Genomic DNA, 26,809 nt, shown 5'->3' with positions numbered 1-26,809 from the left:
CAATATGAAGTAAAAATCGAACAAATAAGGAGTATGAAAATGTTAGATAAAGATAGCAATGTGAGGGAAGATGACAATATGAAAGGAAAATAGGAACAAATAAGGAATATGAAAATGTTAGATAGAGATAGCAATATGAAGGAAGATAACAGTATGAAAGGAAAATAGGAACAAATAAGGAAGATGAAAATGTCAGATAAAGATAAAAATATGAGGGAAGATAATAATATGAGGTTGAAATATAAATAAAAATTTGAACTCATGAGAAATTTCTTCCGGGATTTCTGTGGCACTCTTTTTTTACTATTTTTACTGAAGAATTACATATTCAAAAATGAATGAAGAAAAGATCGGTGCAGAAATGTAGAAATTTATAAAAAACATTAATTCAGGAATTCAAGAAACATGAGGTTTTCTTTCCAAGAATAAATAGACACAGATACTTTCAGACCATGCGATGTATCTTCTTTAAGAACCGAATATTTCTATTTTCGAACGTCATTTTTTGAAACATGCGTTCAAGCTATCAATTAGCTGAATAACACGGTCTTGTGTATTGCAATTATGATGTATAATAAATCAGAGAATATCTGGGAAGAAAATATGTTTATTTATCGAAGAACTGAAATAAACTGATATTTGAAAAGACTATAGAAAAGAAAATAAGTTGATGCACTGGGATCGACTGAAGAACCTTGCATGCGATAGGCGAAAAATTACTTTAATTTTATTGCCTCGGAAATCAATGTGTTTCAAGGGCGTTCAGGAAGAATAGATATATGCAAAACACATTAAAATTACAAGAAATTAATTCCTTGAAAATTTAAATAATTTTTGAGAATTTGAACTTACCCATTTTCGGTGTCATGGCTGTAAAAGCAGGTCTGCGTGTCCATGTTCATGTAGGGAGTCTGTAAATTAAAGTTATTTATAAGGTTTATCTAGCATAATACGCATAATAAGTATTAAGTTGATATTAAATTTATTGATTTTTATAATTTAATTACACTACTTGCAAATTTTACCAAGCTATATTTATAATCAACAACAAAAGTCGAGTGTTTCTAGACTAACTATCCCGAATTAATATTTAATTCTAGTGACGGATAAGAAATTTTCAGGTTGTTCGAAGGATTGGAGTAGTTGAATTAAAATAATTAAAGAATTATTTGAATTTCATTCGAATTGATAATCTAAATTGAATATGTGTCTTAGAACAAGGTTAAGGATATGAAGAAGTTTAAAATAAAAAATGAACAAACCAAGAATTTAAAGATTATAATTGTTATATAAAGATTATTTAGTAGAAAATCATAGACCCGAAACGCAAAAAGTTACAACCCAAAATTTGAAAAAGTAATAAAACCTGAATTCGATCTTTAAATTCATATGCCTCAATGCGGAATGTAAGAATTAATTCCATGCCTTAAATTCATGTAATTAATTCTTATATTAATCTCACGTCTTCGCTGGGGTGAAATAGCACCGTTTCCTTGTGCAGATCAGCCATGCTGTAAAACTCGGATCTGTCGCACTGCGGATGGTACAAATCCTCGTATTTTTTGCGGGACGTCTGCGTCATCCGCCTTTTCTGTGCACGTCTTTCTTCGTCGCGAGTTTTGCGTTCCGCGCCCTGGAAATTATGGAAAAAAACTTGAGGAAGTGGAAGCGAAAATTGAAAAATAAACGATATAACGTTTAATTAATCACATAATTTTCATAAAAAACGACGTAAAGTTCATTTAACTACCTAATTTTCCCTTCTGCACCCTAAAATTAATGGACAAAACTTGAGAATCTGGAAGTGAAAATTATTAGAAGAGTTTAAGTTCCATTCAGAAAATGATAGTCTGCTCCAATGAATGTATTTATTCGAACACAAATAATTTAGCTATGAAATTAAAATTTCTTTCAAATTTTGAAGAAAGTATGGAATAATTTTTAATTCCTTAAATTGAATTATTAATTATTGAAATATTCAGGATGCGATAATCATTATTTCGATTATATTCACTTACGAGTATGTGTTATTTCGTGAAACTTTTGTTTTTCCAGCAGTAAACCCACCTTATCACAGAAGACCTTGATCTGGCAGTAAGCTCTGTGGAAGACTGGGTATCCAGTTTCCCTAGGGTCGTCGTAAGTATCAATTTGTATGTGCAGCGGTAATCCCTTAACGCCTTTTTGGCTGCTGAAGTCTGTACTCAGGCACTGGATCGCCACGTTAATCTGGAAAAAAACAACATGCAAATACTTTTATTTCATTAACATAGTATCGTCATTGCATCATCCTTGAATCATCATAGCATCGTAAACCATGCACACCTTCATAGTATTGGCATAATATCATCTTAGGATGGTGATCGAATCGAACAAAATGACTAGATCACTTTAGCATTTAGAAACGATTAATAAATAATCAAGTACGGATGTCGATCATCGCTAATAAAATTCGGACGTTGATTATCGCAAATAAAATACGAAAGTTGTTGATCATTTATCCTAGAGTAATATATCGTATTGTATCGTATTGCATTGTGTGTTTTTGTCCACATATGACATGTTATCATTTTATCCTGAAAGCTATTTATGATGAATGCTGGTGAGGGATTCAAGATGCTTTTACTATTACGATCGTAGTTGAGAAATTAGTACGTACGATTAGTTGTGTTGAGAGAAATTTTAGGTTCTAAGCTTTCAACTATGAATGCTGATCGTTGTCATTCGACGAAAAAACGATGTTGCACATTTTACGAGCTCGTTATATTGTGCCAAAATGTGACGAATTCAAGATTTGGTTAAGATCGACAAAAGTTCTATTTCGTAAACTTTCTATTAAAATTTGTTACGTTTTTGTTTTTAATTTTTTTTAATGAAATCGAACATCGATTTCTGGTACTTGTAATGTGTTTACGTTTATATCGACTGTTTCTTTGTGTTAGAAGAATGTACAAATATTTGTAATTTCGTGTTCATTTTGTAAATATTCTTATACATTTTTTATTTATAATGTTCGCTGTAGTTTCCCTATATTTTACATGCTTTTAAAAATTTTTGGTTGTTCTTAGTAATCAATGTCAGATTTTATTTTTCATGGCATTGAGAAACATGAAGATACTTTTCTCCCTCAATCGAGATTTTTTTTTCATACGACCTTATCCGTTGCGATCTTAAAATTATATACGGCCTCTTCCCATCTTAAATTCTACTTCGGAAAATCCGACACTTTGTAAAAACACAAGCAACACCGCCTCCCTGCCGGACATTGACTGATAACGACTGAATAAATTAACAAGAAATTGCAAGTTTCTTCTAAAATCTTGGCAGCCGCGATGTTTTTGATCGCCATGAAGGCTTCAACCACGTCCACCATAGCAGCTTGGGTTACATGAATAATGAGCAGTTGAATTGTAATACATTTATAAATAAAGTATATAATTTAGAATGAATAAGGAGCGGTGTAATTGTAATACATTTATAAATAAAGTATATAATTTAGAATTATAAATATATTATTACTTACAATAATTAATAAATATTTATTAAGGTGAGATATTAGTTTAAAAAGCTAGTTATTCAAAAAATAATTAACTAATACTCAACTAGTATACTAAGGGTCAAATAAAAATTTAACTAATAATGGTAAAAAGTGTAAAATAGTAATTTATTCGATTATGAAAAGCAGTTAGCTAGTAAATAAGTAAAATGGTGCAATAATAAAGAAGTTGTCTTTGATTCTACCACCGGCGCATACCGAATAAAAAACAATCGTCTGCTGGAAGATGGCCGCCCCTGACACGCCTATAAATATTGATGATTAATCGTATTCAACATCCGATCCTGTACAAATCTTGACAATCTTGTTGACATTTCTGTCGCTACCACAAAATAGATGGAACTAACTCATTGTCTGCCAATTAAGTTAGAGAAATGCAGCTGTCTCATTAACAAATAAATTTATTCCGATCCCTTGCTATTTATTCCCATTCAGCTATTCTGTAGAGGGAAAATATTGAAAATGTAATTTTTCACCAGCAGTTGTTCACCAAAAATATGACATTATATAGCGATACCCAAATGAGGATCACATTTTGCTGCGTTTAATCAACCCATCATATTTCTATGGTAGAATATTTGGAAAGTTATGAAATAATATAAAAATTTATAAATTTAAAAAAAATATTCATCAACTGTCACCTGCTAATCGTAACGTGAAGGACTGGTAACGAGAGTTACTCGTACCATCAGTAACAAAAGGATTAAAATATTCCAGTTGCTTCAGCACCCCGTTCCTAAGTTCTTAAGGTCCACTATTGCGCGCATTCGAACTTCTCGAATATAAAATTCAATTCACAACATTAATCTGACGGTAATGCACCGTACCATTTAGCTTCTAATTCTGATTGTTAATTATCTACCTTAGGAGCCTCTAGCTACTAGTTCCGACAGTTGATTGCTCTAGTGGTCTCATGCATTCGAGACTAAAATTATTCTATTTGGGCTGTTATCGTAGCGCGTGTCAAGCCCTACAAAATCGATAGCCAAACTAACAAGCGCTCTAATGAAGCCAGCTCTCAGATATGGGATTAGAAGGAGCATAGAGTGGGAAGTTTATGCGCCTTATGACTTGCTGGAAATTTGGGCTAAACTATACATGCCAGAATATATTGACTGTTAAGCAGTCGAATTAAATGAATTTCTAGTGAAAAGTCTTGAAACAATGAAACTTTTCGTAATTTGAGCGGTTAGTTTGGAAAATGTACTTTGAATGGTCATATATACATGCAGGAATATTTTGACTGCTGAATTTAATTAACTCACAATACAAATGACTTAAAATTATTAAATTTTTCGTAATTCAAGCCGACAATTTTAAAAAAATTACGACGATTTTCTAATTTGCGACCATAGGAGACCAGAGAATTATTGCATTCCACGGCCACTCCCATACACAAGTTTAATGAAGAACTCAACAAACGAACCTCGACGTCCATCAATCGTAAGGCAGCATTAAATCTTCGCTAAATAACCACAAAGAAAAACCAATAGGTGGATTTTAGGTGGCCACCGATGCAGCGGATATAAAATTGCAGAATCATTGTACACAACTGACGTCTTGAAAGCATTTCTTATCGGCGAAGGGAGGAGAGAACAACGTAAGTGAGATAAACGCCCTCACCGCAGAGATACAAGGCCGAGACTTGCCACATGATGAGGTGCTCATAAAAAATGCGGGTTACTCTTAAAATAAAGGAGTTACTCACAAAAAAATGCGCGGGTTACTCTTAGAATAAGGGAGTTACTCACAAAAACGATGCGGGTTACTTTTAAAATAAAGGAGTTACTCACAAAAACAATGCGGGTTGCTCTTAAAATGAAGGAGTTACTCACAAAAACAATGCGGGTTACTTTTAAAATAAAGGAGTTACTCACAAAAAATGCAGGTTACTCTTAAAATAAAGGAGTTACTCACAAAAAAATGCGGGTTACTCTTAAAATAAGGGAGTTACTCACAAAAACAATGCGGGTTACTTTTAAAATAAAGGAGTTACTCACAAAAACAATGCGGGTTGCTCTTGAAATGAAGGAGTTACTCACAAAAACAATGCGGGTTACTTTTAAAATAAAGGAGTTACTCACAAAAAATGCGGGTTACTCTTAAAATAAAGGAATTACTCACAAAAAATGCGGATTACTCTTAAAATAAAGGAGTTACCCACATAGAGAATTTGGGTAACTCTTAGAATAAAGGAGTTACTCATAAAATCAATTCGGGTTACTTTTAAAATAAAGGAGTTACCCACAAAGACAATACGTTTGGCTCTTAAAATAAAGGAGTTACTCACAATAAATGCGGGTTACTTCTAAAATAAAGGAGTTACTCACACAATGCGGTTTACTCATAAAATAAAGGAGTTACTCACAAAAACAATGCGGGTTACTCTTAAAATGCAGGAGATACTCACAAAAACAATGCGGGTTACTCTTAAAATAAAGAAGTTACTCAAAAGAAATGCGGGTTACTCTTAAAATGAAGGAGTTACTCACAGAAGCAAAAGGAGTTGCCGACAGAAACAGTGGGGTTACTCAACTAAAAAATGGAGATACTGACAGAATCGATAGAAAAACTGTCAGAATCTTTGGAGTTACTGACAGAAACGACAGAAATACTGTCATAATTTTGGGAGTTACTGATAGAAACGATGGAATACTGTCAGAAACGTTAAAGTTATTGACAGAAACGGTAGAAATACTGTCAGAAACTTTGGAGTTACTATCCGAATCGATAAAAATACTGTCAGAAAATTTTGTGTAACTGTCAAAAGCGCGGGGGTTACTAACAAAAATAAAGGTAGTTACTTTCTTAAACAAAGGATTACCACACAGAAACGATGAGCGTATTGTCAGAAATGATGGAGCTACCGACAGAAACACGCAAGTTACCCACAACAATAATGGAGTAACAACAACGGTGTAGTTGTAAAGAAAATTGAAACTTGAAAAGAACAGGTTTTCAAATTTGAAATTAATAATAAAAGAAGACTATATTACACAAAGAAACTATTACTGTTATTTTATTGACTCTAAAACCGGAATACTTCCATTCGTTTCGTAGTTAAAAATTAACAGGAACGTAAAGCCCATTAAATGCATCATAAAAATATAATGCGATTTTAAAGAGTATGGAGAGAACACTGGAAATTAGAACGGTATCCGGCTTATGATTTTTAAAGTGGATAATTGTATGGTCCTCCCATCGCTGTTTGCAATAAAAAACTTTCGTGTTGCATACATACAAAAACTCAACAATACAAGGCTCGAGGTTGTGTGAAGAAAATGTTGTAAGTATATTTCGAGAGTGTGAATATATCAAATAATCGTTTGTGATATTTTCTGTTGTAGCGAATTTAGTAAATGATTTGTAAAATAGGATAAATGAGGAGATAGTTGTGATAAGTTATCAAGTGGTGGGATTAATTTATATAAATAAACAAAAAAATTATGTTTGCAATGTTTGTGCTGCGTATTAGTCCAAAAAGTTGGGTTATTTCGAATGCGGGAGGTGGAAAATTGACAGCACGTGTAGGAAAATTAGGAAAATAATTCAGATGAGAAAAGTTCATGTTTTCAAATTGTGAGAACTAAATGTGACATTGAAAGGAAACAAAAAATTCGAAAAATACTTCACAAAATCTTGTGATGAAGTATAAAATAGATTTTACTTTAATATAGGATCATGTTCCTGCTATCGGCAACTTCAAGTTCGAAGCCGCGAAGGAAAAAAAAGTTTCAAAAGTAGCTCAATTAAGAGAAGAAGAGTTCAGAAAATAGCGCAAATACGGGAGACTTAATTAGAGCAATTAGACAAGATAACGAGCTTGCTCTACCTGCTTGGCTCTTCTCCGTCCATTTTGATTGCTTGGTTAGAAGATAAGAAATTCTCTCTTTGTTTTCTGAGTGTAGAGACACGTGCGTCGACAAATACAAATCTTTAACATAAATAAAAACGATTCAACTAACAGTATATGCGCTAAATACTTTACTACATTGAGGTAGTTTACTTGAAAATTTGGAAAATAAATTGCAGCGTTTTATTAAATATTTAAATGTCGTATATTTGGACGTACACTTAGTACAAGAATATGCAATGCGTTTATTTAAATGGCCGCTCGTGGTAAACTCCCTCTGATGTTTATCAGTATATTTGCGTAGTGTGTTCCTCATCTATATTAAAATCCATCTCTAGTGCACACTTTGGCTTCCAGTAGAATGCATGTTTAGTATACACGCCTAATTCCATCAGAAAATAACCTAGAAGTAACCCTGTCATGCCATCTATCGTAGAACACACTCATCTATTAAAATGGGCGTTTTGTGCGAACACAGCTTGCCATTTATAAAAAAATCTATTCTGTAAATAAATCTCTGCTGTCAATCAGGATGTACAATGGACTGACGTATTCAAACAATCGTACAAGACTTGAGGCTTCAACTGAACAGCTTAGAACGGGTCAGAGCAGAGTTCGCCAACGCAATTTACGTGCAAAACATGTTCAATAAAAAGGCTGCAAAAGCGTAGAACACAACTTTAAAAAATCAGCAGCTCGGCAGTCACTGTATAATTTAATTTATTTTACTTAGCTCAAATAATAGTTAAGGTTTTTCTTTACTGAAGATTATAAAGTTGCTGTTAAATTGAAAAAAAAGTGAACGCTGAACGTCGAAATTTCCGATTGCAATCACGTTTCTATAGCTGTTTTAATGCACACTAAGATATAGAAAGCAATGTAATAATAAGAAAAATAAAGTATATTTATATCCGCACTGATTCGAGTTTTCGAACCGATAAATTAAATATATTTTCTACCACTGCTTAGGAGTGGCGTATAAGTAGAGCCTGCACCTCCCTATGGCGCTGTTCATTAGGGGATTTCACCGCACCTCAGCTACCGATCCCGCTGCCTCTCAGCAGGCTCTTGAATGCCTCGAGTGCCGCCCTACGAATTATTTAATGTAAAAAGACCTACAGAGCACCTTACTTATTATTTAGGGTTAAACGGTTTTATTTACGCTATAACGGATAGTGAGTGCTGCTGACCGTATTGTTTACGCTATAACGGATAGAGAGCGCTGATGGCCGTTTATTTACGTTATAACGGATAGAGACCAGTGCTGCTGACCGTGTTGTTTACGCTGAAACTGATCTAGAGTGCTGCTAACCGTGTGTTTACGCTAGATAGAGAGTGCTGCTGACCGTATTTTTTACGCTATAACGGATAGAGAGTGGTGCTGACCGTATTGTTTACGCTATAACGGATAAAGAGTGCTGCTGACCGTATTATTTACGCAATAACGGATCAAGTGTGCCGCTGTATAAATTATTTAATGCATAAATATCTATTTTATAAACCTATTTATAAACCTTTTATTCACCCTAGAATGTCTATAGAGGGTCACCGTACGTATTATCTACGCAAAAGATTTACTGATTGCCGCTGTACGTATTATTCCCGCTCTTTATGGACATAAAAAAATACGGTGAAAAACTGCATTGTTTTTTTTTGGTTCATTTGGTTCATAGGTGCGGCCAAAGAATTCTTACCTAATGAATTCAACGAGGAAAAATTTTCGATTGGCGATTGAATTTAAATTTGGAACCGGTGTTCTAAGGTTCAATGTTTCCATTTAATTAGTAATTGATTAACCATTAACTTGCAGGATTATTGTACTTCATCAATGAGCATTTTACATTAAATTGCGTAATAATAGGAAGCGGATTGTTCATGTACAGTTTGCATCTGCAAATCGGGCTTTAAATTGATGCTCTGAAACTGAACAATAACAATAACATTATACGCTTATAGTATGCAACTATAAAACTCTAGTACATAAAAACTCTATATAGTATATAAAGTTTTACACGCTAATATAGGTATAATAATGGAAATAATATTAGAAGTAAAAGTTAATAATAATAATAATAGTAATAACAATAATAGAAATGAATTTTCAATGCACAAGACTAAAATGATATGGTAACGCTTTAGCAATAATTATAGGCAAATAACATTGAAGCGTAAAAAATTTAAATAACCATGAAATAAATAAATAAAGCCTACAATAAAACATCAACAAACATTTATCTGTGAGTCGAAGGAGCGAACATCTTGCTATTTGCATTCGCATTTCTACTCAGTTGTCAACACAAAGACTGCCGAGATAAGCCCGGCAATGAGCACTTTCTTCTTCGCCAGCAATGACTTTATATTGCAGCATTAAGATAGCAACAAATACTTGCAGTGTCACAAAAGTTTTTGATGTGTGTTAGCTGCATATCTTGGGACTCATCAGCACTTTCTACCTTGTACATTTTGGGGTCATTTTTTATGAATATTTAGTGGATAATTTCAACGAATTATTTTACCCAGCCGTACGCTGCTCCTGAATCCTTCATTCAATTGCTGTATGACGTTCATAACTAAATTAATAAATGTAGGCTGGTTTATTTTCAGTTGTGTTTTACGTAGCACAACCTCGCTTTTGTCTCTTACAGCCTCTCAGGCGAGGCTCCGGCATTCACTGAGAAAAATGAATGAGTCAAAATGTCCAAATGGTGATACACTTTCCGCATGTTGCACTGATACGCCCTAATTCTGGGCAAAACTGGGTCAGGATGACCCACATAAATGCAAAAAATGAATCGCTATTTGGACAATGAGTAACTTATTTTGCGCAGTATTCTGCTTTGGATGCCCATACGATAGCACTACAGTCACAGAAAAGCGATAACTTACCCATGTTATACAGTTAATTCATTAAAAATTAACTTTAATATGTTATATTGTATTTCACTTTATTCCTCCGTTCATATTTTATTTTTTCGTCACTCAGGATTTCATCTTTTTCATGTAAATCTGGATTTTCTCAGCTGATTGTAAGTGTATTCTATAATATTTTTTTAAACTGATGATGGAGCAGAACACCGAAACGTTATCATTGAAGATTTGGTGGATTTACCTGGTGCTTACTTTGCTTATAAAATCGTGGTGTACTTTGCAATTTAAGCAGAATACTGATATAAGTACTTTACCTCTTTTTAAAACAATTTTCTGAAGCAATTATTTTATGTCACGCAACAAATTATAACAAAATTTTATGGTTGTATTTAATTATTTACCTTAGCGCTGCTCTCCATTGGGTTCCAGTACACGCAGATGGCGTTGTGTGATATCTCTTCAATAGAGCCAATAATACCCGAGCTGTTCTTCGTATCTGTGAAACAAAAGTACAAGTGGGTTAAATTGATGCTTTTGGTTTAAGATCCTGAGTTTTCAACCCATTAACCAAAAGGGTTCAAAATGGTATCGAGACAGACTAGCCTATTTTTGGGCAAGACGACATTATGAGTGCTAAGACAAATGGCCGTCAGCTTGCCCATGTGTTGTACGTCGAAGTCATAAATCCTGCATCTTTTCATGATCTCTGATAATTATCTTATTGGAACAACAGCTATTCGCTTTAATTGAAAACAGCATTGTTAAGAGTGGGTGAGCTGCCGCCTTTAAGCTGCATGCCACTAAATCTCATATTAAATAACTCCTTCAGTTTACAATATGTGATTAAAAGCACCCCCGCCATGCTGGATAAATTATGACGTTCCAAGAGTTTTTTCTTCAGTTAGCACTGCGCCATGCATACCTCAGCGCCAGAAGCTGATTGTTACCATCATTCTTTGCTGTTTGATCGAAAAACTCATGGTTTGCTTTAAAAAAATCCGTTGACTGAGTGAATTGAATGCATGAATCAGTGCAGTTGGTGTTTGAAACAATACATAATAATGAGAGTTGGAATGATGAGCTTGAATTAAAATTCATAGCTTTTAAATGAATTATTTGAGTAACGAGATTTTATTGGTACTATGGCCCAAAGTATTAATTGAAAAGTTTTATGGCATGACGTTAACCAAGCCATGAAATAAATATCTGAACAAACTGAAGAGTAATAGAAATGGTTCTTAAAAATCTGCTTAGGTTGCATGGAATAAATCGTATGGTAGCTAATGGTCACAAACTCGGTTATATTTCTGAAAACCCTTAATATCATCTTCGACCAAACATCATAGCCTAATTCCTATTATCTTTTAAATGAACGGTCTTCGATTTTCTCTCAAGCTCCCAACTTTTCGAGATAAATAATGTGATGATAACACTGAAAACTGTCAGCATGTACGCTTTTTAACGCTGTTGTCATTGATGTTGGTATTGGGAAACAATGAGTATGATTTCAGACATGGGATTGGAGGAGAGAAGGCGGTTATTTTGCTAGCTTGTAGGGTATTCATCATGTGGAGATCGGCATCAGGCGCCACAACCTATCATTGCAGGACCGGTGGTCCGAGGCTAAATACACATGCTGGAATATCTCAAATTTTTCATTTCATCCTGTCGAAAACTCAGGCCCGGTACCGGCACATCAGGAGCGAAAACATCGGAGTGGCATTGCATCGGCGTAACATCGGTGAATCATCGGCGTAACATCGATGAATCATTGCCGAGGCGCCAGCGCATTTTAATTTTTTTCAGATCCTAGTTCAGCAAGCGGCCTTTCTGCTAAATCACCTAAATTCTCGGCCGTCACTTCAAATCACCTTGGGACTTTCGTAAAAAATGTATTTGTTTAAATCTTACTTACTCAAGCAAAGTAGTTTTTTGACAACACGGCAAGAATTAATCAGTAACTCAAACGTTCTGTTACCGTTGTAACTGACTGTAAAGTTCGGAGTGCCGGCTCGTGATAACCTTGATTTACGTTGATGACATGAGTATCATCATCGAAAGCGTAAAATATAGTCGTTCATTGCAGATAGCATCTCTGTCTTAAATCAGCATCCGCATTTTTTTCAGTGATCGTTCATGGTCCAGAATAACGGACGGAAGAGTCGCGTTCATGATAGACTCTTTTCGAATTTCCGGCTTAACGCACGCTATATATTGTTGAAAAGGTGTGCCAATGTAAGTTCAGTACGATATTAGAAAGAAAATAGTTATCTTTGTTATATTGAAAACGGAAATCTTTCGCTTCACATTGCGGACGTTAATTGTACATTGCATGTCTGCAGAAATTTTTATTCAAATTTGAATTATATGTTGCCAAGGGTGCGATAGTGGCGCCAAGCTAATTTTTATCAAAATGTATTGTATTGATTGTCAATATAGCCACATCTTTCCAAGCCTGCTATTTTTATTTAGATAGACACATTTAAAAATATTTGATTAGATTTACGGTGTTTTTGGGGCTCAAAAGATATCTTCGTCGCCAGAGAATAGAGTGCAGACCTGCACCAGCACCGAACTGTAGGTGATTATGCAAACATTAAGCGGTACTTGATTTATAGTCCGAGAAGCTACCGTGTAATTCTCAACAAAATTCCGCCTTGTTTGTAATTATGTAGCATTTTTCTGTTTTCTCGACTTAATTTTTCTTGCTGCCAAATCGACATCATTTATAAAAATGAGTAATGAACAAATAAATTATTGGAAACTCCGCACTAGTGATAGTGCGTGAAATGCATTGAACCCAGGAATATTTTTCGATATTGGAACTCTTGGTCTCATTTTAGCTTTGGTATTCGTTGGCTGGAGTTAAAATTTTTGCGTTTATAATTTTTACTTGCGCATCTTGCTGGCTACTAAAATGCATGAATTTCAGCACTACGTTGCAGCGCACAAATTGCAGCTGAAATTTAAGCTCTTTCCCTCATTTTACCTCAGCGGTAAAAATATTTTACATATTCGAAATGAAAATATATCTGGCGACGGACGGTGAGGTGGAAATTTTATGACTGATTTTGAAGGTTACTTTCGAGCGTGAATCAAATTACGCATTTTATATTGCAGGGAATTATATCGAACTGCAAAATAAATTCACCTGAAAGAGAATTAAGTCAGGTTTTTCAGAAAATTAGGAAAAAAATCGTGAAAAGAAAACTCTGATGCATGAAAGATTACATAAATTCTAACATACTTTCTCCGGTTACATATTAAAACGCATACGGGAATTTTGCTCGTAAGCTAAAATGCACCATGGAATTTTATTTTACAAAGGCTATAACAAAAAGAGAAACTAAATTAAACTCCAAGGCGGTTAGCGGAAATTCCGACATTTTTCAGCGGCTTTCTCGCTAAATTCGTGCCTGTTCCGGCACCCGTCTCGTGAACTTCACACAAAGAGAAATGAGTGAGATTTCGTCCAAATAGCGTTGCACTTCTTGCCCTTATATGGGTTATATTGACCTAGTTTTACCGGGCAAGAGAAGGTATCAGTGTTAATGGCGGAAATTTTGTCACAATTTGGAAAAAATTACCAATTTATTTCTCTGAGTGCAATCCAAAATGACGTCATCACTGCGATAGAGCCAAGTCGAATGCAACAATTATTTGGTGTTTATTATCCATGGGGGAAAAAGGCAGCTGTAATTTGGAATCATTTAAGAATTCGACACGCAGATTCCTAGGAGCTTGGCAGACGATACCGCTACTCCCACACGTCTGCTTAACATCCCATGCAAGGCGGATTATGGGCGACAAATGAGTGGCATACGGTCGGCCGACCATAACGCGGCCATAAAATTGATAGAAACGTAGCCTCACGTGCCAAACGATTGAAATTTCGAAACTTATTTGTCGCAATGTACGATTTGAAACGCGACTAAGACTGCGCTTTTTTTTTCTGTGACCGTCTCAAGGAAGTAATTCCTGGGATGGCAATCATATCTTTTGTGATACTTTGTGCCCGAAATGTTCTTTTAAAGGCACATGCCGTTCGAGTTATGTAAAAATAATTATTGGAAATTCGAGATGGAAATTCGGATGGCCCGAATGCTTGTAACTTTTTAGAAGAATAACAATAATTGGTAAAGCCTCTCATGCACAAAATTCATTATTTATAATATTAAAATTTAATCCCTTTCTCAGTGAATGATAACGATAATCAAAGCTGCAAACTAGCTGAAAAGTTGTGCGCTATTTTGGTAAAAAATGCTTGTAATATAAAGCGAGAACCTTGTATTAGAATTTATACATTTATAATTTCTTGACTGGATTTTGTGCAATCCTTTTAATAATCTGTATTATCTCGTTTAACCCTCTTATTCTTTACAAAGCCTCTAATTAAAAAATGGAGCATTCCTGGATTTATGTTACTTTAGAGCTCAGTAACATCAAATTTAAAATAAAACTTGGAATAAACTCTTTAAACCAAAGAATTAATGATATGATTTAATTCGGATTTGATTTTTTTAAAGATCAAAATTAGAATTTCGAAGCAGTTCCTACCCTCGCCATGAGGTAAATTCTCGCACCCATGTCCATCATACTCATGTCTATCGTAGGCATGGCCATCGCAAGCATGTCCATCAATCGCATGTCCATCAAAGGCATGTCCATCGTACGCATGTCCATCGTACGGAAAATTGAGATAATCTTCTTGGAATAAAAGGTTGGGCGTAAAGACAGGCAGAGCACGCGGTGCTGTAATATTAGACTATGTAATATTGGTAACATTGAAGAACGCATTTTCTAGACGAATAAAGTGACACTTATTACATTCACGTACAATGCTCTTGCAGCTGACATAAGACAGCTTAATTATAATTAAATATATTAATCAGAAATTTGGACCAACGTAGATTAGGGCTCTGCACTGGACACCCACTCTGAATTTATTTTCATATTATGACACCCTTTTGCCTTCATCTTCACATACATATTTTTGTTTATGTATGTATTAATATTTACAATGCCTCCCTCACTTCGTACAACTGGATAAATACATTGATTTAAAATTTTAAATTTAAAATTTAAATCAGGCTACGCGATGACACGTTGCACATATATGTTGTCTGCCAAATTTTTTTAAATTAATAAATTTGTTTGACTCCGATTTTGTAACAAAATGACGAAAATTCAAAATCATTTCCATAAATTTCCAGCATAATTCAGTCATGCCAGAGGAGAAATGAATATTTCCAGAGAATCTAATAAATTTGTTTGACTTCGATTCCGTAACAGAGAGAACGAAAATTCAAAATCATTTCCATAAATTTCCAGCATAATTCAGTCATGCCGGAGGAGAAATGAATATTTTCAGAGAATCTAGTAAATTTGTTTGACTTCGATTCCGCAACAAAATAACAAAAATTCAAAATCATTTCCATAAATTTCCAGCATAATTCAGTCATGCCGGAGGAGAAATAAATATTTTCAGGGAATCTAATAAATTTGTTTGACTTCGATTCCGTAACAAAATAACAAAAATTCAAAATCATTTCCATAAATTTCCAGTATAATTCAGTCATGCCGGAAGAGAAATAAATATTTTCAGGGAATCACACGAGTTTCGAACGAGGTCAGGCAGAAGCAACTGAGATTTTGCCTCCGTATTCTGGGCAAGGCAGGTTTGCTAACGCAGGTTGAAAAACTGGTTACAGCGGTCGAAACCGTAAGGTTTCACCCAAGAAAAAACTCTCTTAAGTGCCAATAAAAAAGATTTTTGACGCTGGCTCTCGATGACATGGAGCAACATTTTGAGAGTCATTCTTTACTAAAAGGTTAGCCTGGAGTTGCTCGGTTGATTGTAAGGTATAATAAGTAACCTGTTAACCTGGCATGACAGGTTAGCCATGGGGTTCTCATAACGTTAACCTGACGTATATGATTGCGGAGTTGTTTTAGAAATAAACATATTGAAATGAAAGAAGAAAAATTCATGAAATAACGGATACAATTCTACTGATGTACTTTGAAAACTCGTTTAAGTACACTCGTTTCTACCATCATCTTCTACCCACCGACATCGATGATGCGTTGTTTGACCGAGTGCTGCCTGCCGTGCCAGAAATGCCAGGCCTTTAATTCATCTTCCGGAGTTTTCTCTTCTCTGAACATCAACATGACGATACTCTGAGGAAAAATAATGATAAAATAATGATTATGATGATGTTATGCAGGAGAAAAATTATATATTATTATACAGAAAATATCTAATAATATACGAGTTTTCTCTCCTCGAACATCAACATCACGATACTCTGAGGAAAAATAATGATTACGATGATGTAATGCAGGAAAGAAGTAATATATTATTATACAGAAAAATATACATACGCAAGAAAATGAATTTAATTAATACAGAATTATCTCTTCTAGTTTGCTCTTCTCTGAAAACCAGCATTACGGTGCTTTGGGAAAAAATTAATTTTGCTGATGATATGCAGGAGGAACAAATTATTATATAATAAAAAATTTATGTACACGAGGAAATGAGTTATCTATTTATACAAATTATCTATTTTACGAGAAAAAATGCGTTTTGGTCTATGATTACGATTGTTCCTATTCTGCAATTAAGAAAAAAAGATATTTGACGATTACAATTTTACAATATTCTAAACTGGTGCTTAGATAAAAAAATATATTTTTAAATTAGAATTATGTAATATTCGGTCCACGTGCACACAGAAGGTAAATTTACGTTATTTCGAGCTTCGATATCGAAGAAATTCTGCAAAAATACGAGAGCAGCGCGATTAGTGTATTTAAGTCATTCAACATTGCGTGAAATTCTTGTATTTTGTTGTATTTCCGTATACAGACCGCCAAGGAGCAGCATAGGCATTTAAAACTATTCGGATAACAAGATCCATTACTATTTCTTCGATAGGCATTTAAATTAAACAGGCATCTGGAATAAAAAAAGAAACCTACCGAGGAATTTCCTAACTCTAGATAACGAGCGCGTCTAGCCTCGGCTTCGAATTCTGTGCAATCAAATTCCGAAAGATTAGCTCGGTTTCAGTCAAACTTAATGAGGGAACAAAGTGGGCTTACGGCTGAACAAGACTTGAATGTTCAAGAGACTTGAATGTTCATCCAATTGTAATCTTCAAGCAAAAAGACTTGTATGTTCATCCACTTGTAATTTTCAAACACGATCGCTCCAGTCGAGGGCACTTGAGAGCTACCGACTCTCTCACATGACAGACTCACGCATTCGTGGCGTTATCATTTGGGTGTTGTGAATGAATATGTTATGAATCAAGGAATATATTCCTCCATACACAATAAACCTCGTCAAACTTGTAATAGTAACTACATATTGTATTTGTAATGTATCTCAAATGACCACATAAAACAACAACAGAAAATAGTTAATAATCGTTGAAAACTGGAAAACATAACTTGAGAGCTACCGACTCTCTCACATGACAGACTCACTCATTTGTGGCGAGATGACAGTGAACATATATACTCAGAAAAATGAGTGAAAATTTGTCAAAAAACAGTAAAATTTCGGTCTGTGCGTAGGGTCTTCCTGACTCAGTTTGGTCCGGCAAAAGCGCGTACCATTGCTACGTCTGCTACCTGTTCGTATTGTGAGCTGGAAAATGCGTCACATTTGTACATTAATGCCCATACATTTATCCGGGTATACTTAAATCTACTTTCGTTCACCATTTGATTTTTGGTCATGTATAATCTTGAGAAGTCGTTTTCCGTTTTTTTAATTCGAGCAGTTTTATCGCAGCTGACAACATACAAGCTTTATAAACTACAATCGCAAAATGATTTGCATGTAAACAAAGTTAAAGCTTCAAGAATATTCTGTTGGTATTCCAGTAATGATAGCGATTCTGCTGCTTTTAGTGCTAGCATTGTTAGTTATTGTAATGATGTCAGTGCTCCAAAGATAATAATCGAATTGACGTTAAGTCACGTGTTCGGTAATTATCATCAGTAATCACGTTTGAAATTCAAATTTATAAGCCAATAATTTTATTTATTTTTACTTAACAACTACCTATGCCCAATTGGTACATACAATAATATGAATGCGTTTTCTCACATACATTCAGCATGATGTAGATCATTCTCCAGGATGAATGTTCTCGCTCTATTATAGTTAAGCTTCACCTGTTCTATACCTCACTTATATAGGTGCGCCATATCATGTGAGGAACTCTATTGTATTCGTCGTCATTATATATCTCCTATTAGAGCTTCCAAAGTGCCATTCAGAACCATTGCATGAGCCACCACTCTAAACACTCTAATAATGCCACTCAAAACACTCATATAAAACCCACGGCGCTCTAACGAGGGTATAACTGATATACCACGAATCGTGTAACTTGGGTTCAGATTTTTCGAGGGTTCATTTGAGACCCTCCTGTTTAATAACAACTAATAAAAACCATTATTATGGATGGGAATTACAGATCATTAAGCCATTTCAAGGTAAACAATGAAGCTGCTAATCTGTTTGCAATCGGAACTTCGTATCTTTCAGCCAAAATTATGCGTGAATATTTTAATGATTCATTAAGAATGCCTAAATTGGTTAATTACAATGGGTAAATATGTTCTAGTTATTCAACCTCAACACTGAAAGAAAATGCAGCAGCAGCAGCAGCAGCAGTGGCAGCAGAAATTGCGAATTTAGTTAAAAAATAAACTTTGACTGCTCAATAATTGCCCCGAAATCACTTGAAATATTTCACGTTATTTTGATGTTTAATTTAAAAATAATCTATCGCATTTTTCATGTACGGTTATTATTTGCTTACAGATAATGATTTGCTCCTTATCATTTCTTATTTATGCCTAAAAATGTTCTTATTTACACAATTTATTTATCTACTGCGAAAATATATCCTCTATAACAGTTACAGTTAGGCAATCGATACCATAATCGTGAAATGTAGAATAGCTGTTTTCTATAATTTCAACATAAACGTGAAAATTAGCGCGCATGTGCGATCTGTAAAAGTTAATAATCGCACCGCATGAGAAATGTTTGGTATTTATGAATTCCAAGCATTGCAGAGCCCATTTCAATTTGTCAATTTCGAGGCCGTAAAAAATTTCAAGAATGCCCAATGATGACCAAGTGAATAAGGCTTTTGACAACAACGCTTCTCTGTACGTCGGAGCTACGCAAACATTTGCATTTGAGATATTCCTTCCATCATCAGGAGGATTTACTTCGTTAATCCGCTGGTGAAATGAACCATTGTAGAAAATAAAAATTTACGAAATGATCAGCGATGCTGGTCTGAAGCGATGATAGTCTGAAAATTGCGAAATAATTAACGTTTAATTTTATTTTTCCGTCAAACGGTGAAAATTCTAAAATATTTAGAAGGCTTTCACGACGTGTTTTAGGTGGAATAGAATAAATAAGTTAGGCTTTATGATTTACATTGTAACGAAATTCATCTCAAACATGATCCGTTTGAATTGCTATATTTAATTTTGATATAATAAGTGAATTGGGAGTAAATATTTCATGAATTTAATTGCAGGCAGATAAAAAAATCATATGAAATGAGGTTTTGGATTGATTTTTTTCGTGATAGTCGATCATATATTACCGTGAAACTTTATGGTATGAATCATAATATTCGAGCTTCTTCTAAACTTCTGGCACAAAAAAAAAATGCAATGATTAGGTACATTATAAATCTTAATTTAGTTCATTCAGTTACCGCATAAATTAAAAGTTAGAGCTATTTTATACAATGCTTCTTATATACCGCGATGCTAAAAGCTATTTGTTCAGAGCCATCATCTTCTCCATATAGGCTGAATTCTCCATGTAGGCATCAGTGTTTCTGAATTTTTCACTAAATTTGATAGTGTAGTAAGACAGCAAAATGTTGTACTGTCATACTCAGCTTGATTTGGAATTTAATTAGAGAGATAATTGGCAATATTGGTAAATGGGATCACTTATACGATTCCAATGTTATTCTTACCGACAACCAGTGTCTCGTATATCGGAATGGCGAACAATCGAGCTATAGGCCAGCAAATTAATAGCATATCAAAGACTTTTGTACATGAGACTTGGCAACATTATTGAAGACTTTTTTCTGGCAATATTACGGAAGACTTTTTCTGTTAATATTATTGAAGACTTCTGTAGGCAACAAGTTCGGTATAATTCTTTCGTGCCTTATGAAGTGAACAGGAAACAGACAAAAACGCGCGTCTGTCGACAGAAGCAGATAAGACTTCGGTCTGTACATGATGGAGTAGCTTGAGGTGCAAGTTATTTTTATTTATTTTTATTTAAGTTATTTATGTGCGTAAATAATGAGAAGTCCATGGGGCGATTGCAGTACAAATACCAGCTGGTACAGTCCATAGAATAAGGCTAGATGAAGGTATAATTAAATTGGTTTCAAATTTTTATGTAATTGCAGTAAAAATACCAGCTTGTACAATCCATAGAATAAGGCTAAATGAAGTAATAAATTTGTTTCCAATATCCATGTAATTGCAGTGGAAATACCAGCTTGTACAGCCATAGAAGAAGTATAGATGAAGGAATAAATTGGTTTAAAATTTTTATGTAATTGCAGTGAAAATATCAGACTGAATAGCCATACTCTGATCGCATAGTTAATTTTAATTCATTGTAAATAATAAATGATCTCCTAACACAATGCGGTGGGAAATTCATCTCATTAGAAGCCCCACAACTTGTCGATTAATTAATCGATATTTTTTACTGAATTTATATCTTGAGTATTCAGCCCACGTGGTTTCTTCAGATAATCCTCTGAAAAACAATGAACGCTACTCTATTTTTTAACAATGTGAATCCTGGAAACATTCTTCATTTGTAATGATAAACCCAGAAAAATATGAACGCAATTTTTTAAATTTTTTCATTTTTTACTTTAAATTAATCCTAATTAGTGATGAAAAGGAAGTAAACTAATCCGGAATTATATACGCCTTTAATGTCGAACATTTGTATTGATTCAGAACAAAAACATCTGTAATATTCTGGCAAAATGTTTGAAGATAATCAATCGCTTTAAATTAGAGAAGAAGCTGATGGAATATAGGAATTGAATGCCATCAAGCAAATATATTGAACGTTACTTGAAGAACACTCATAATAATGAAGTAAATACACTTTATAAATGTAAAGTTTTATATACTTTGTACGCCGATAATGATGATGATAATGATGAGGATAATGGATGAGGAAGCATGGCATAGCAGCTGATGATTGATTCTGACATGCGAAGAAAATTTGCAGGTATACGCACAGAAAAGAATGTAAAATTTTGAATAAATATCTTTCGTAAAGCTAAGATATGTTAAATATATTATTACATTTTATTAATAGAAGGAACTCTACATTGATACAAATTTTCCCAAAGAAATATGAATTTTAGGGAATTTTATTTAACTATAAAAATTTAAAATAGTCAGCTTAAATAAGGGATTGAAACCCATATTAATTAATAGAATAATTGAATTAAGTATCGGCGTCATCGATAATATAAAAAGATAGTGACTAGTGCCTATAGTTAGAAAATATCAAGAATTAACCATCGACATAATCAAATCTATTTCTCATCTGGTTATGTACGGTTACTGAAATAGGATATTGAACAATTTAATTGACAAGTATTAATTAATGTAAATTAAATTAATTTAATTGACAAGTATTGATGATGATGTATCCATAAAAGGAACACTAATGAACATAGCGATCATTGCGAATACAATACAGAACACAGTCCCCACGTACCGGTCTAATACATTGTGTAATTTTGATAATGTTTACAAAAATAGCAAGATATTCGCAATACAAGCACAAATTAAGCACTTAATTGTACATATTCAGTACTTATATTGTAATATATTACTTATATTACACCAACACGGCAGTTGTATTGTATTTACTCGGGACTTCCGTTTCAATGTAATGTACAAGCGGTTTGCAAATAATAAACTTTAAAGCGTTTTGACCCTGCATATGTGAACGTGTATGAATATTTAATATATGAACGTGGATGCATATATGAACACTGAATATTTAAACTGACAAAAAATTATTTCGAGCTACTGAAAAACATTACAACTGAAATGTTCAAAAAACAGTGACTTAATATTGATATCCAGTCATTATAAGTATAAATTTCAATTGTTGTATACTAACGTCGTCATGCATTAGTAGTTACCAGTTATTTATTAGTATCTACAGATGGCTGTAACTGTTGAGCCCTTGGGGGTCATACCTGAGATCCAACAATTCAGAAGGATGGACTCAATTCTAAAACATACGAATAATATAGAGAATGCGTAAATATTACTTATTTATGTCACAAATCAATATTATTCAAAGCAATTGCTAAAACTAGGAGTCACATGGATTTATAATATCACGCATTACTATTTTCTAATTGATAAAATCATAAGTCATTCTTATTTATTGTTAATTTCGAAGATTAAATCCTGAACAACTAAAATAATCTAAATCCCTCCATGCGAGTTCCCAATTAAACGCATTTACAAGCAACAGCCCTGACCAGCAGCATCTTCTTACGTTCATTATATGGCAATCCAATAATAAATTGCGCTGACATTAGCGCAATGTGCCTGGCTCGATCCCGCTGCTTTTTTCGAATTTTTCTGCAATATGCGTTCATTTTGCGAATTTTTTTCTGTTAATTTACTCCGGTTTTGCGGATATTTTGACAATCTCCCGTTAATTTGCGTAGGCTGAGCAGAACATCAATGGGCAATAGCAGGAATTTATTGCAAGGAGATGAGGCGATAACGATGCTGCTAGGGTACCAGCGAAGGCGGGTTCTACCCTAACAAAATTTAGAGTCGCCCCAGCATCTGGTAATCCAAATCAGAAGCTGCCGCGTCTGTAAATTTTTACTGGGTAACAAAATTTAGAGTCGCCCCAGCTTCTGGTAATCCAAATCAGATATTTAGAGTCGCCCCAGCGTCCTGTAATCCTAATCAGAAGCTGCCGCGTCTGTAAATTTTCACTGGGTAACAAAATTTAGAGTCGCCCCAGCGTCTGGTAATCAAAATCAGATGCTGCCGCGACTAAAAATTTTCACTCGGTAAGTGCGGTCAATTTTGACCACAAATGAAATCCACGATTAAGTTTAGTTATGTGGTGGTAAGCCGTCAACATAAGTTAATCGGAGGACGTAGCATGTCTTTGAAAAATGCTGAAAAATTTTACAGTAGAGAATTTCAGTGGCCATAAAAATTATGTACAAATTTTGCCTGAATTTTTTTTCGCCCGGGCGTTAAAGTGGTATTTTTTATGTTTATTAGTAATGCTTCAATTATTTTTTTGGCATAATAATAACAACACAAACTTGAAATGTACATGTTAATTTTTTGTTTACTTCAGACCCTTGAAAAAAATTTAGGTGCGCATAAAATGAAAACTCGAAGAGGGAACTCTTGCTCTGATGTCAGTGAAATTTAAATACATTATTTTCAGTCAATTTCACGGATCAAAAATGTACGTTATTAGCTAATATACATGTACAGTATGTATCTAATATTAATTTTAGTGAGCTCGATAAAGATTTTGCCAGCAACTATGTCACTCGTGAAGAAAAAACGTCAAATAGATTTCATAAATGTGATGAATCTTTTTCTCCACAAGTATTTACCTCCAATAATTTATCTTTCACAATACTACGGAAATTAATTGACGTAGAATAATAATCTACATAAATGACCATCAGTCCCGTATTTCGAGTACGTAATTAGGCGTAATGAATGAATGAAGAAGATTTAAGACGCGAAAATCAAAACCATTACCATTAAAGTCATTGACATCAATAACATTTTCTCTCTTATTGTTATAAATACTTTTTCGCTGAGTAAAAAATTGTATAATCTAAATTTTATATGGTGAGCTATGACGTCTAAAATTAATTATACTATCAATGTCAAGAATCTAAAAGCAAACCAAACAATCAGCAAACTCACCATGTCTTCAATGAAAAAATTTCGGAAACTAGCTCCATCATCAGTTTAGAAATATTGAAAATACGAGGACAATTAGCATAGCAAATCCTAATTTACATAAATTATAACCTTATTATCAAAAAACCGACAAAGGAACACCAGAATCGTAATGTTTCCAAAGAATATATGGTGAATTTGTTTGGCGTTTTTCTGCTTTTAAATTCTTGCTGAACTCGTGATTTAAGCAAATTAATGATATAAAAACTGTGAATTTAAGTAGCCAGAAGCTGGCGTGTCGTTGTCAAGTGATAGCAGAAGATAAGAGATGATAAGCTAGCCATAGTCCAGGGAAACGTACGGCCTGGTTTATCAAAAGAATTCCTTGCAACAGACAGACGAGCCACGGTTCCACATTTTTGCGATCAGTTTACACACACAGAGAAATGAGTGGGACTAAGTCCAAATAGCGATGCACTGAAACGCCAAATAGGGCGTTTCAGTGCTATGTCCGCTCTCTGCTTGCTTATAATATGAACCAAAAATGGATAATATGAGCCATTAATTTTTCTGAGTGTTGAGGCTTCAGAGGCCAGCGTCTCAAATTCCTTATTTATTTACAAGTGCGTTGAAAAGAATGTAATCCAGCAATCGCTTGATGCCCTAGAGCATATTTATTTATTTACACGTGCGTTGAAAAGAATGAGTTAGTTCAGGCAACCGCTTGCTGCCCTAAGGCCTATTTATTTAATTACTCTTATGGCAGCGGATGATTGTAATGACTCTGTAGTGAATATAGCTGGTTTTGTTCTTATTTAAAGACAGAAAAAACAGACAAGAACAGCCTTGAAATAATCTGGAGTGATAAGGAATCTTGCTTGTTTTGTTCTTATTTTAAGACAGAAAAAACAGACAATGAACAGCGTTGAGGCAAACAATGGTTGCTCTTAAAAATATGGTGACGGTTCTAATGAAGGAATGTCAGTAAAGTCAAATATATTTCATTTCAACGTATTAAAAAAAGAATATTTAAAAAACCGTATTAAAAAAAAGAAGATTGCTCAATTTATAAAACTGGGTTTCCGAGACTGACAATGAAAGTTACTGTAAAAAACTCACAACAAAAAATATCTACTTCTCATCATGAAGAGATAAGATGAGATCGCGTTGAGTTAAATTAAAAACTTGACCACGTGTTTCATGCTCGGACAAAGTAACCAATATTGATTAAGTTTGATTGCATCGATGATACGACATATATGGTATATACATACATACTGTAATGTATCAACATGAGTACATTTTTAGTACATGTTCGAGCACATATCATCCTATGGCCGCATATAACGCATCAACATGACTACATTCATAGTANAGCCGCACGCATACTGAGCTTACCTAAGATGTGTATAAGAGACACATATCATCCTATGGCCGCATATAATGCATCAACATGACTACATTCTTAGTACATGTTCGAGCACATATCATCCTATGGCCGCATATAATGCATCAACATGACTACATTCTTAGTACATGTTCGAGCACATATCATCCTATGGCCGCATATAACGCATCAACATGACAAAATGTTTAGTACATGTTCGAGCACATACTAAGTGGAAAGGAAGCATTACCACTTGTCCAGGTTGCAAGCCAGGTTGCCGGCTTGCCAAAGCGATGTTAGACAAGCGACGATGATGGATCACATCCATTCTGCAGCTCCAATCTCTCGATCCTTCATGGCGTGAGTGCTGGATTTACACACGCCATATTCCCCAGCACATTTTTCATGCATAGATTAATCCAAGCGAATCGCTAAGTTAAACAACCATCGGTTATTTAACCTGCCTACGAAATGTCGTTAAAACTGAGCGCTACGTGAAATTACTTGACGAATTGCGCTCCCGTCAAACGATGAATAATGGATTTAAATTTCATGGATTTTATGGAGAAAGTAAATCTGATATAAGCTCAGAAAGCATCGAAACCTTGTCCGTGCATGGGGTTGATTGCAGTCTTATCACTAAAAATCTTAGCAACGTAAAAATTGTCCTTTTTTATCTCGTCAAGAAAACCGGCCGGAGTACCAAAATTTGTGCCATCGGTTCCACATAAAATTTAATTGGCTTACATTAACGTCCGATTTCCATTATTTACCTGATTGCAGTGAATCGATAAATTGACTTACAGTTTAATAGGGTTATTTCCCATGTAGAATAAAGGACGAAAACCGTCGAAATTCGATCGAAGAAAAAAATTCTTAAGTCAAAATAGTAAGAATATATCTTCGGTCATCGCATTTCATCAGAAATTCTTGCTCTATTCTAGTCTCTGATCGGTCGGCATAAATCAAAAGTCAATAAGACTGTTCGATAGAGTATCCTGAATACTGTCAAATTATATCCTGCAGCTTCAAAACCTGCATATTTTATGTCCTTCACTTCCGTGGCATGAAGGCAAATGCACCAAATTGCAACCGCAAGAAAATACGCAATAATGAA

At 34.3% G+C, this 26,809-nt stretch overlaps 1 protein-coding gene across 2 annotated transcripts in view; it reads right to left on the bottom strand.

Moving 5' to 3' along the window:
• LOC108675154 (protein grainyhead) overlaps positions 1-26,809 on the bottom strand; it is a 69,586-nt gene that overhangs the window by 8,648 nt on the left and 34,129 nt on the right. For both annotated transcript variants that reach the window (XM_018163143.2, XM_018163144.2), the window contains exons 6-10: positions 16,349-16,460; positions 10,679-10,773; positions 2,068-2,229; positions 1,463-1,633; positions 853-911 (exon numbers count right to left, since the gene is read on the bottom strand). In XM_018163143.2, coding sequence (XP_018018632.1) covers positions 853-911; positions 1,463-1,633; positions 2,068-2,229; positions 10,679-10,773; positions 16,349-16,460 — 599 coding nt within the window. The remainder of the gene's footprint in view (positions 1-852; positions 912-1,462; positions 1,634-2,067; positions 2,230-10,678; positions 10,774-16,348; positions 16,461-26,809) is intronic.

This window comes from Hyalella azteca, unplaced genomic scaffold (genome assembly GCF_000764305.2).
Source record: "Hyalella azteca isolate HAZT.00-mixed unplaced genomic scaffold, Hazt_2.0.2 contig4286, whole genome shotgun sequence".
Lineage (NCBI taxonomy): Eukaryota > Metazoa > Arthropoda > Malacostraca > Amphipoda > Hyalellidae > Hyalella > Hyalella azteca.
The sequence above is the reverse complement of the archived record's forward strand: the minus strand, read 5'-3'. Positions and strand labels throughout refer to the sequence as shown.